The 12,635-nt window shown below is 41.4% G+C and overlaps 1 protein-coding gene across 1 annotated transcript; it reads right to left on the bottom strand.

The window, feature by feature from the left end:
* Window positions 1-557: 557 nt before the first annotated feature.
* Window positions 558-1,076, bottom strand: LOC147443128 (uncharacterized). The gene has a single exon (XM_086529787.1). It carries the CDS (start codon window positions 1,074-1,076, stop codon window positions 558-560), a length of 519 nt encoding a protein of 172 aa, XP_086385913.1.
* Window positions 1,077-12,635: the final 11,559 nt, after the last annotated feature.

The following is a 12,635-nucleotide window of genomic DNA, read 5'->3' as shown; positions in this document are numbered from 1 at the left end:
CACAGTATACAGAGAGCTGTTATCTCTTCTCCTTGAAACCAGCGAACCTATGCTAATTAGCATACCCATAGAATGCGAATTCCACTCACAACATAGTATACTAATCAACATACACAGTATACAGAAAGCTGCCATCTCTTCTCCTTGAAAACCAGTAAAGTTATGCTAATTAGCATATTGTTTATGCTAACTAGCATATATAAGTTTATGCTAATCAACATAAACAATATGCTAATTACCATTAGCATACACAATATACAGGAAGATGCCATCTCTTCTCCTTGAAAACCAGCAAAAGGTATGCTAATTAAAACATTTTGTATGCTAACTAGCATTAACAGTATGCTAATTAGCATACCATTTATGCTAATTAGCATACCCACAGAACACAATGAGACAGGTTGTACAAATGATCTCTCTTAAACTGAGACCCCTCCGTGATAGAGACCAAAGCCATGTATACACAAAGCACACAAGAGACACAAAGATACCCAAGTTTTTCATAAAACTGCATTATATCCAAGCAAGAAGTATATTGAAGATGCAGTGATTACAACTTAAAAGCTGAAGGGCATGCTATTATAGATTGCTTCATAGCTTTTTGGGTTGATTGTGTACACCTGCCGTCTCCTTGGGATGTGCTCCATGGGCATTTTGATACATCGTACCAAATGTGAAAGTACGTGGACGATGGGCTGCTTGTGGTCTAGCTTGAAGGTGTATGCATCCAATTGCTCGTAATAGAGACCTTGCACAACATATGATCCTCTATCAATTGCATTGCCCCACTCATCGAGGTACCCCTTCTCCACCTTCTCCTTTGTTGCAACACACTTGACCAGGTAGAAATCCACATCCTCGATGTTGGTCGAAGCATCTGGATTTACAGCAAATGTGTCGCCAGCACATAGAGCGCTACTCAACACATCATGATGACCTTCGTATGTGAAGTCATCGTAGGCGGCTGCTTCATCTACCGAATTTGACACAGCCTCATCAGGTAATGGCATTAGAGTATGATAATCCCAAGGCCGCACGTCAACTTTATTGACGCAGCGATTCCATCTTCCGTGCATGCATGCATCACAGAAGCATGCCAAGGCTCTTGTTGCAAGGGCAATTGGATCCCTAGGGTTGTGGCCACGAAAATCATGCAGAGAGTGAGTTTTTGCCACAATGGCACAATTCCACTTCACCTCCCTGTTCATTTCCCCCTCTTTAACCTCCCAGAACACACAGGCACATCCTCTTTCTTTTGAAGGATAGTGTGAAGGTGCTCCCTGCGACAGGTTGGCTTGGCAATAAGCAACCACATCAGCTGCACACCACAAAATAGCTCCATTAGGTTTTAGCTGTTCATGGGTCAAGGTTCTTTTCACAACTGCTCCTGCACCATCATGCTCTCCCTTGCCATGCCCTGATCCAAAGAAGAACCAGCTCATCCCCATCTCTGTGAGTCCACCATATCTTGCAACGAATTAAAAAGGCCTGGCTCCCTTGAACTGTGAGGCCGCACCATCAGACCACACCCAATGTTGCTTAGGAGTGACACCCTCTTGTTGTAACCAATCACAGTGTAGCATGAAGCAGTGTTGCACGAACAATGTGTCATGCACCTTGTCATCTGATATGAAGAAGTGGATGGTTTTGACTACCTCCCCTGCCCTGCGGTAGTATGTTATGTGTACAAAAATGGTTACTTGACTAGAGTGCCAATGCATTGGCTGAATCTCATTTTGTTCCTTGAAGGCATAATTCTCTGCAAAATCAACAACTGACACGATGACATCGTCCGGAAACCAAAGAAGGCAATCCTTGAATTATTGTCCTTGCCATCGAGCCACATAGTTATGAGTGATAAAGAGCTCCAACTTGGTGTTCAAGAGTTGAAAAAACTCCCAACACTGCATTTCTTTGTGCAAAAGATCTTTTCTTTTGTTACTATTTCCATGCTTGTCTTGAGGTTGTACATATGCAAATACTTTAACATTAATACTATTACCTGGCTTTGTTGTCTCCAAGCAGCATAATTCCAACGTATTCACTCCACATGTCAAATACTCTCCCATCAGGCATTCCCTTCTATGGAAAACTGCATCTGCACGCTTTGGATAGAGAACAGACTCCCACATATGTGTGACACCTTTGAAAGTGTGATGTGAAGCCAAGCAACCCTTGCTAATGTTCTCACCTGGGGCACATATACTGCATATACAGTCACAACCTGCTCTATGCAGCCCAAAATCATGAGAGTGCATGTGGTTCAATGTGTCCTTCAAAAAAGACATCTGCACATGGTATTTGCAACAGCATGTGTATCTATCCTTCAGGCGCCTACAAAAGAATGGCTTCAACATCTCAAACATTCTCATGCCAATCTTGCAATCTAAATGTTTTTCCTTGAATCTACGAAAGAACTCAACCTGCAACATCCAAATGATGATCAGTATTCAGATTACTAACTAGGACATCCAACAATTTCATGAAAACAAATCATAGTGACAATCAACATCCTAATGTGCATGCAACAACGTATGTTAACTAGCATAAAGAGTGTTAGCTAGGATATTCTTGTGTTTACCAGGTAACTCTGTATGCTAGGTAGAGCACAAGGCATGCTAACTAGCATACTCATTAGGACACCCATCATGCTGTTGAGCATAGTAGGTGTTAACTAGCAGAAATTATGTTAATTAGCATACATCTTGTGCTGACTAGCTAGCTCTATATGTTAGGTAGAACACAAGGCATGCTAGCTAGCATAATCCATATGCTAACTAGCATACCCAGCCCATCTGCTAGTTCTAACTAGCATACCCATATTCTAACTAGCATACTAGGTATGTTAACTCGCATACCAGGTATGATAATTAGCATACATATTGTGTTAACCAACTAGCTCTGTATGCTATTTAGGACCCAAGGCATGCTAACTAGCAGAGTCCATATGCTAACTGGCATACTCCATATGCTAGCTATCATACTCACTATGCTAACTAGTATACGCATTAGGACACCCATCATGCTATCGAGCATACTAGGTGCTAACTAGTATAAATGATGTTAATTAGCATACATCTTGTGCTGACTAGATAACTTTATATGCTAGGTAGAACACAAGGCATGCTAACTAGCATACTCCTTATGCCAACCATCATACTCCATATGCTTATGCTTACTAGCATACCCAGCCCAACTGCTAGTTATAGCTAACTAGCATAACCCTTGTCTTAAATAGCATACCCATCATGCTAGTGAGCATACTAGGTGTTAACTAGCATAAGTGGTGTTAACTTGCATACCTTTTGTGTTGACCAACTAACTCTGTATGCTATTTAGAACTGAAGGCCTGCTAACTAGCATACTCTGTATGCTACCTAGCAAAACTCCATATGCTAACTAGCATAATCACTTTCTATTAGACAACGTAGTTATCATGCAATTGAGCATACTAGGTATGTAACTAGCATACAAGGTTTGTTAACTAGCATACCATGTATGTTAATTAGCATACATATTGTGTTAACCAACTAGCTCTATATGCTATTTAGAACCCAAGACATGCTAACTATCATACTCCATATGCTAACTAGCATAGTCAATATGCTAACCAACACAGTCCATATGCTAACTAACAAAAGTCTACAGATCAGTATGCTATTGATCAGCATATACAAGTTACTAAGCACTAGAGATGCAATGCATAAAATTCATAAGTTATGGTACAAGTATTTGATTGATCACCTGAGGCTCGTCTAGGAGGTGCACTGGGTGTTCTATGTACCTGTTCCTCCCCATCCTCTTTCGACAAACATCCTTCTTGTTCGCTGAAACGCGAGTCTCCACTTTCCAAAATGTGTAGACCAATTCCTTAATTTCATCTATGATAGGGCTATGACGGTGTTGCTTGTGACATACAACCAATGAAAACAATCGACCATCAACATCGGGCTTCGCCTGTCGTGATCTCGCCTTGTGCAAGGTGCGATGATTGACATTTAGGACCCTTGCAATTTTTGCAATAGGCATGTTTTCCTTTGAATTCAACATCATCTGCAATGCTGCATTCTTCAAAAAAAAACTCCTCATTGGAACCTGGCTGCTTGACGGTAGCCAGTGTGCTGCGGACATTGGAGACAATTGCGGTCTTTACAGCAGCCTCCTCCTGGAAAGACTCATCATGGATCACCTGAACATGCGGATGCTGAGCAGCAAGATTCCAGATTTTCCACTTTGCTTCTGTACTAAAACCTTCAGTCCTACTCTTGAAAGCTCTCACAATCTCGGAGGAGATTTTCTTTTTCTCCTCATCGTTGAGGGCATGATGTTGTCGCTCAAATTTCATTTGTTTCTGCTCCTGTTGTTTCCTCTTTCTTACTCTCTCATATTCCCTGATTACAGAAAGAGCTGGATCTTGGGAGTTGTAATTCATTGCCTGTAGTGGCTCTCTTCTGCTTTTTCCAGAGAACTATAGACGTGCATAATATGTTACTTACTTAAAATCACTTAAATGTATAGCTGTCAACAGTTGATGTTGTAATACACACATACTATGAACAAATGCCCTCACAAAACTATATATGTGACCAAAAAAACCAATGACTTCATTTGGAGTGGGTGGGCTACACATAAGATTTTCTTACCATCAGATTACAGTACGGCTCCATTTCAAGCATTGGAGCTAGTGGCAATAATGTTGGCTGCTGGTTCTCCATTTTTGTAGGTCTGTGTCAAAACGAGAGAAAGAGCTCAGCTTTGACAACTAATCTCTCAGGCAGGATTCCCGGCGCAAGGAACGAACGAGAGAGAGAGAGAGAGAGAGAGAGAGAGAGAGAGAGAGAGAGAGAGAGAGAGAGAGAGAGAGAGAGCACAAGACTCAGAAAACCGCCTGCTAGTATGAGAGAGAGAGAGAGAGAGAGAGAGAGAGAGAGAGAGAGAGAGAGAGAGAGAGAGAGAGAGAGAGAGAGAGAGAGAGAGAGAGAGAGAGAGAGCAAGACTCAGCAAACCGCCTGCTAGTCTGAGAGAGAGAGAGAGAGAGAGAGAGAGAGAGAGAGAGAGAGAGAGAGAGAGAGAGAGAGAGAGAGAGAGAGAGAGAGAGAGAGAGACTCCCCACGTCGTCTTCAGTAACTGAAAACAGAAGCACATGAGGAGGGAAAATAATTTTTTAATGGAACATTCAAAGGACTTGCCCATCCGTTTTTAGTATATGCTAACAAGCACAAGTAACTAGCACTGTCCGGGACAACATATTTAGTGACACGTTAACATGCTTCTACCCAAGGGTGCTTTGATAAGCTCCCCTTTGTCCATAAATTGCTCTCCTTTTAGAATCTTGAGTCTGCAATCTTCCACAATAGAGGCAGGGAGGTTGGCAAGGTAAACCCAAGTTTCACTCAAAATGGGTGCTAAGAAAGCTTTTTTGGGCAGGACCCAAAGTTGATGGTCAACCCCAAGCGATTCAATTTTAATTAGTCTAACAAGAAAAACTTTGGATATTTTAGGTACCATCTCCAGGAGGTTAGAGTCATTGAGGGAGTAAAGATTACTCTGAAATTCCTTAACTGCTTCAAGGGCTACACTATCTCGACAAAAGATTCCACCAGTTTGTGGAATAGTTGGAGTAGCCGGTGGATAGACAAAAGAGGGATTGAGACCACATAACTTCCTTAGAAATTTAGACAGATCAGCACCAAAGGCGAAAAATAGGGCAAGCTCTTGCTGGTATTATGAGGATAGTAGAGGAAGCTGGGCTATGTTAAATTCACTCCTTCCATGGAGTCTTTATCCAGAGTCACCAAAATTTTGACCCAATCATTAAAAGACAGCATATGTAAGACATATAATTTCTTGTCAGAGGTAAGAGCCAAATCATATATTAGTTGAGAAGCATCCAAGCTGCTAATACATCTGAGTACAAGAGATGTGGCCACTGAGAGGGGCTCTGAGGACAATTCCAATCCTTGTGAGAGAGGAAGAGTCTGCAATTTTTCAAAAAAGTGTGGTGAGGTTCACTTATACTTACCATAGTAACTAATACAATCTTTGGCCTTCCTAGAGAGGAAGGGTCTAGTTCTAACTGCCAAAGCATTCTTTGGTTTACGGTCCTTAATGTATCTTAATCTGTTGGAGAATCTTTGCATGATTCTCAGGGTTGTGATTAGTGCTCATGCGGGCTGTCTTTCTATAGGGTAAGTAGTCCTGAGAAAAGGAATAGTATAAACATAAATAAAAGTAGAAATAGTAACTGTAATTTTTGGGCTTGCAAAACCTTATGTATAGGATGTGTGTGTAACTGTTAAATCTTAGATAATAAGACATAATTGAATTTTTACATTCAAAAGACAGCTAGCAATGGAACAAAGAATAGATAAGTACAAAAACAACTCAGTATTAGAATCATTTAAGTACAATGTTTGTAGGAAAGAGATCCCCTTTCAGTATGCAGATAGTAAAAGAACTTCCCAAATCATAAGTGAGTGTTCCATCCAATGTAGGACAACTTGCCAAAGTCAAAAAAACCTTCCAAGATAAGATAGAGTCCTTATCTGCATCCATCCAAACAAGACAACAATTCAGTTAGTCTTGGATGTGTTTTACAGGTATCAATGGACTCTACCACTTGTTATCCATGTCCATCTTTAAAAATAAAATTACGTTTAACAAGCTAAGTCCAAAGTAAATCATTTATATATATTTTCTCAGTATTTCTAGTCAAAGAGAACCTTTATCTCTTCTAATCCAAGTATCAGATTTCCTCCTTTTTTTATCAACCCCAAGTGGTATATTCCTTCAAAAAACAAACTACTTGAGTTATACTCCGCCGGATTAATGAGGTTTTATTAGTAAACAAGCCTAAATTCTTTTTATCGAGTAAGTTCTAAGTAAAGAACTGATAACGTTTTTGTTTTTCCTCAAATGCAGTCCAATTCTTCCTAAAAAAACAAATCACTCATAGCTAGCCAAAAGGTAGAGGCATAGCCCGTCTTAAAAACAACGACTAAAAAAAAGTGAATGCAAATACCGTATTACATTGCCTCGAATTATCCAAAATAATACTGATCAGGTCTTATGAATGCCAGGGAACCATATTCCCTCCAAGGTTTGAAAAAAATAACCAACTTACCTTCTACAAGGGTCAAAAAGTTTATGGTTTAAAAATAAATAAAAATACAATGGGTATAGTGTTACCCATTTCCTTAGCATCTATATACATATCTTTTTCCCTGAACTTAAAGGATATTCTCCTTTCAGGGAATTTAACATTGGCAGCCATGCGATCAAGCCATGGTGCCCCTATGATTACATCCTCATGCTTGAGAGGAGAGATAAAGAAGTCCTCTTTGTCCACATAGCTTTGGACATGGAGCCTCAATTTCCCGATTAAGGGAGCGATTGAAGCTTCTTGCCCCTTGAAAGCACCATCTGCGGGTAGGGCATCTCCCATCTCGTAGGTTTGTATGCCTAGCTTGGTGGCCAACTCTATAGATATAAAATTATGAGTAGAATTGGGGTCAAAGAGAATAAAAGCATCATGTTCTCTTACCTTTCCCCAAGCATGGCATAGAGGAGATCCTTTGTGGTGAGTTTCCTCCTCTTGGATTTCGACCAAGGTAGCTCTAGGAGGATCATGGTGATTGTTCTTTTGGGGACAAGCGCGGTACGCATGCCCTTGTTCGCTGCACTTGAAACACCGGTTATCCTGCGATAACGCTCAAGCTCTTCAGGAGAGATTTTATTTTTGCCTTTGTAAACTCCCTTCTCCTTAGCTTTGTTGGAGTTGCCCTTATGAGACTTTTGGACATTGTCCTTCCCCTTAGGCTCATTGGAACCCTTGTTTTCAGGGGGCTTAGAATTCCTCTTAGCCCCTGTTTGGAAATTGATTCGCGAGGCCACCATAGTACGATGTATTACCGCCGATATGGTGCGTGGCCTTTGGGAGTTGACATACTCTGCAATTTCTTCGGTTAAGCCCGTGCAAAATTGCTGCTTTTGCTCTCCAAAATCCAACTTTTTGAAGACAGTGGCTTTGAGTTGTAGGTCCCAAAACTTGTCTACATATTTGTGGATGGATTCATAGAGAGAGAGTTTCAAGCTTCACTTTCGTTGAGTACTTTGTCTTTGGCATCGGTGGCCAAAAACTGCTTCATAATGGAAGCTCTTAAAGATTTCCATGTTCGTGGAGCTTCACCGTTGGCCCGTAGGCTAGACCACCATTGCCTGGCAGACTTTTGAAAGTGCATAGCTACATGGCATAGCTTAGAGGACTCCGTGAAGCCCTCATCTCCGAACGCTGCATCAAATTGTTGGATAAAGTCCAAGACTTTGTTTGTAGCACCAAAAGTGCCATCATAGGTAAGGAAAGAGATGCTCTTCCCTCCCTCTTTGAATTTCTTGAGCTTGGACAACCTCTTCCACGTGGCATAGGATTTCCTATGGCCTCTTCTTTTTTATGGTTCAAAGGTTGCACCATTACTTTCTTCAGAAGGTGAAGAATTTGAGGAAGATGGAGAAGAGGGTGACCTCTTTCTCTCCTTTTTCTTTCCTTGATCTTCTTTGTCTTCACCATCACTTTCATAAGAGGAAAAGGATGAAGAAGATGGAGAAGAGGGTGTCCTCTTCTCCATCTTCTTTCTGGCCTTTTTCTTCTCTTGCTTTTGTCATCCCTCTTTGAAGTATGGTGTGGAGAAGTATGCGATGGTCTTCTCCGTTTTGGAGGTGATGGAGAACGTTTAGCCCACCATCTTCGTGGAGCCATCTCCGTCGAGGTGGCGGGAGACTCACTTCTTTCTCGTTCCTTCGATGGAGGCTCTTGAATTCTCCTTTGAGAAGGAGATGCGTCATCAAGGACAAAATTACTGAGCCCTTCATAGGGATCCTCTTCTTCTTCCTGAATCGGAGAGAGAACTCTTTTGGAAGTCTCACAAGGAGGCTTCCTAGGTGCCCTCTCGTCATGGTGGGGAGCTTGGAGAATCCCATGAGTACGAAGTTGTCGTTGCACTTCACTTTGGAGGGATGGATTGCCCATGGCTTGTTGAAGCCTAGAAACAAGATAGTTAACAAGCATCGGGGCATCATTCGTAGCTTGCTCATTAGAAAAATCAAAGTTATCAACATTAATTTCACTCTCTTTACTATTGTCAGCTATTCTAACAACTTTTAGGTGTAAAATTTTTAGGTGTACTTTGGCACTTCAAGACCTAGTTGCTACTCCTGTTTGCCCCTTTAGAAAAAGCAGTCAAGCTACCGTGGCTCGAATACCATTAATTGCAAGGAATAGAAGAGGAGGTCGTTCAACACCAAAACAACACTGGCTCCTGTCAAGCTTCTAATAGCTCAATGGTGGTAAAGCCGTAGGCAAGCCCCGTAGGACTCCACTATTAAGACCATAGCTCTCGACGGTGATGCCCCGTTAACTGCACAAAGGCAAGCCCACTACAAGGCTAAAAATTCTCTATTCTACTTACTCACATGCAATTAATAGTACCAACCATTTATAGCTAGCTTGAGGACCTCCCTTCTTGAGAAAGAAAAGAGAAACCTTGTGCTTTGATACCAATGTAACATTTAATGGCACAGTAACTTGTGTGTAGCGGAAAATAGCATGAACATAGTGAGCATTTCATTAGAGTGCTTGGGTGGAGAGAGCAAAAAAAATAATAACACCTAGTTAGATAGCATGATCAATACTTCAAAAAAAAGAGAAATTAAGCAATTGACAACAGTTGAGGACCAGATTTGCATGGAGCCGGTTCCCCCTCCAAAAGGCTTTGTATTTTGGTTTCTCCCATCAAGAGAGACATTTTACAATACAATCTCTTGTGTTCCTTCAATGCTAGCTAATGCAATGAAGATGGAAACTTCAGGCACTAAGCAAAACACTTATCAAACACAACATCAATTCCCTCACGGTCTCAGACCCAAGACCTCACACACCTTCAAAGATGGTGAGAGCTAGCAGGATATGAGAGTAGATTGAGAGGAAGAAGGAGTATTCTTACGAGAAAGATGTACATCTCCTCACATAATCACTCATATTAGCATAGCTTAGCTTAGTAATTAGCATGGTAGAGGAGATGAGCATGCATTGAAGCTTGGCTCTTGGTTGGATTTGCATCACAAAGCCAAGAGTTGTTGGTGTAGGCCTCCCTTCTCACAAGCTTGGAGTGGGTGGTAAGCTTTCCATTAAAGCTTGAGAAGGAGAGAGAGTCTTCTTTACTTCACACATGAGATTGTGTGAGTATATGTGTGTTAATGCCTTGCAAAAATCAGCCCCCTCTCTCTCTTGGTCGACCTCTCTTCCTTTTTGCTCTTGTTAGCATCCTATTGGACCTCCCCAAGCTTAGCCAATGGTAATTAAGCAGCATAAATGATAGCCTTCTGACATGTGTCCCACTTTCCCCTTTTGTGACAGCTTTAGGTAATTATTTAATTCAGCTAAACTCTCATTGGACCCTTTTGCCTCCTGGCCAATAGGAATCAGGCAAGCCATTGGGCTGCTGAATGCTCATTGGTCCCCTTGGGAGACTGTCCAAAAGTCTTCTAGAGAGCTTAATTCTTATTGGTTCTTTTATTAAGTGTTTTTAAATTAATTAAACTAGATTTAATCTAGCCTAATTCTCATCGGTCCACCTCCAAGGCCATCCAATAGGAATTGGGTACACCTTGTGGGCATCTGGGCTACGGAGCTGACATGTGTCCCTCATTCCCTTTGTGTAAAGGGGGCTTGTGTGTGTGTGTGTGTTTCTCTCTCATCCCCTACTTGCAAGGCTTGCCCCCTCCTATGTAGGGATTGCTAAAGACTTTTGGGATACACACAAAGCATCCAATTCCCCGAATGTTTGACCTTTGGACACAACCTTTGAATTTTGGAACCTTAGCATTTTGGAAGTCTTAATGGGCTGAATCTTACGGTCTTTTAAGCCCATTGTTGCACATGGCTCTTTTACAGATGGCCCCCCCTTTGGATCCCTATTTTCCCTCCTTTGGATCCCTACTGTGGTCGGTCTGCTAGCTTAACCAATATTCTAGCTTTTTCTCCCCTAGCACTTCCCCATATTAAATGATCAGTTTAACATGAGAAAATCATTTAGGAGAATTAGATATTGATTATTATGACATTACCTCTCTCTTGAAATCATAGTCGTCCTCGACATGGGGTAGAGCAGATAAAGCATATTCATTAGTCCTTTTCTTAGCGGGTAGAGGATCCCTATGTTACCCTACGAAATCATTCCACAATGGATGACTAGTCCATTTGGCACTTGAGAGTCTGAGGCTGCCGCAAGCATGTCTGTACATTAGTCCTATCATCTTCCATAGTAGAGTGACAAGCTCTACTTGGTGTTCGGGAGACGTCATCTCCGCAAACTTGATCTAAGCATGCATACTACTTCATTTTTGTGCACAATAAAGAAAAAGAGAGTCTTATAAGACAAAATTTTTGTTCATTTTTAACATTTGTACATTTGCTTACTCTTGGGAAGCATTGTAAGCATTGACAAGGTTTAGGTTATCCTTTAATTGTATGTCTTGCATCCATCTAGCATCTTCAAAACGATAATTCTTAAACTTAATAAGATATCGTCGGATAGTCTTACCGCCTGTTAGTACCTTGTCTTCATGTCGGAGAATGGACTCGGTCTCCAGCACCTCTTCTTGGTCCTCGATCTCCGGTGGGTCTTCAATTGTTGGTTCTTGAGGTGGCTCTCCTTTGTAAGGTGTTAGTAGGCTCACATGGAAAGCATTGTGTATGAGCCAATGGTTGGGCAACTTGAGTTGATAGGCCATCTCATTGATTGGCCTAAGAATCTAGAAGGGACCATAGTACCTTTTTACTAACTTAGCATAGTACTTTTGGTGTCCCGTAGGATTCTTGCCCGTCGTGTGCCTTAATCGAGCCTTGAGAAATTTGAGTAATACTCGATCATTTTCTTTAAAGGCTTGGGCTCTTCTGTGCTTGTCACCAGCAGCCTTTGCCTTTGCTATGAGATAGAGATAGCATCCTTAATCTTTTGGAACGATTCTTGTAGGTCTTGGCTATACTCATCTGCAGCGAAGATCTTCCCATGTACATTAAGTAGCAAGGGACTTTTTGATCTTCCCTCAATTACCTCAAAAGGTGCTGTTCTGGTAGAAGTATGTACAGTGTTATTGTAGGCATACTCCACTAAGGGTAAGTACTTCTCCCATTGGGATCTTTGATCTACTTCCGTTACATAGGCTTTTAGTAGATCGAGAATTGTTAGGTTAGCTTTTTCACTTTGGCCATCCGTTTGCGGGTGATAGGCCGAAGAGAAGTTTAGTCTTGTTCCTAAATTCTCAAAGAGACCCTTCCAGAAATTACTGGTCATTCTAGGATCTCTATCCGACACTGGACATTGGCAAGCCATGGTACTTGAAGATTTGTGAAATGAAGAGGTTTGCCATTTGATGGGCTTTGATAGTCTTTTCGACAAGTATAAAATGAGTTTGTTTATTGAACCTGTCTACTATCGTCCATATTCCCGTATTCCCATGGATAGACTTAGCCAATCCATGGATATGCTCTCCCATGGGGAATTAGGGATTGGCAAAGGTTGAAGCAATCCAAGTTGCTTCCTTCTATCAAACTTTGTCTTTTGGCATACTACACATTT

The sequence above is a fragment of the Adiantum capillus-veneris genome, chromosome 14, assembly GCF_014529385.1.
Source record: "Adiantum capillus-veneris isolate H3 chromosome 14, ASM1452938v2, whole genome shotgun sequence".
NCBI lineage: Eukaryota > Viridiplantae > Streptophyta > Polypodiopsida > Polypodiales > Pteridaceae > Adiantum > Adiantum capillus-veneris.
Note: the sequence above shows the minus strand (reverse complement) of the source record. Positions and strands in the feature narration are given on the sequence as shown.

What these genes read in the sequence shown, in the direction of transcription:
- LOC147443128 (XM_086529787.1), bottom strand. Translation starts at nt 1,076, where the DNA reads ATGCACGGAAGATGGAATCGCTGCGTCAATAAAGTTGACGTGCGGCCT.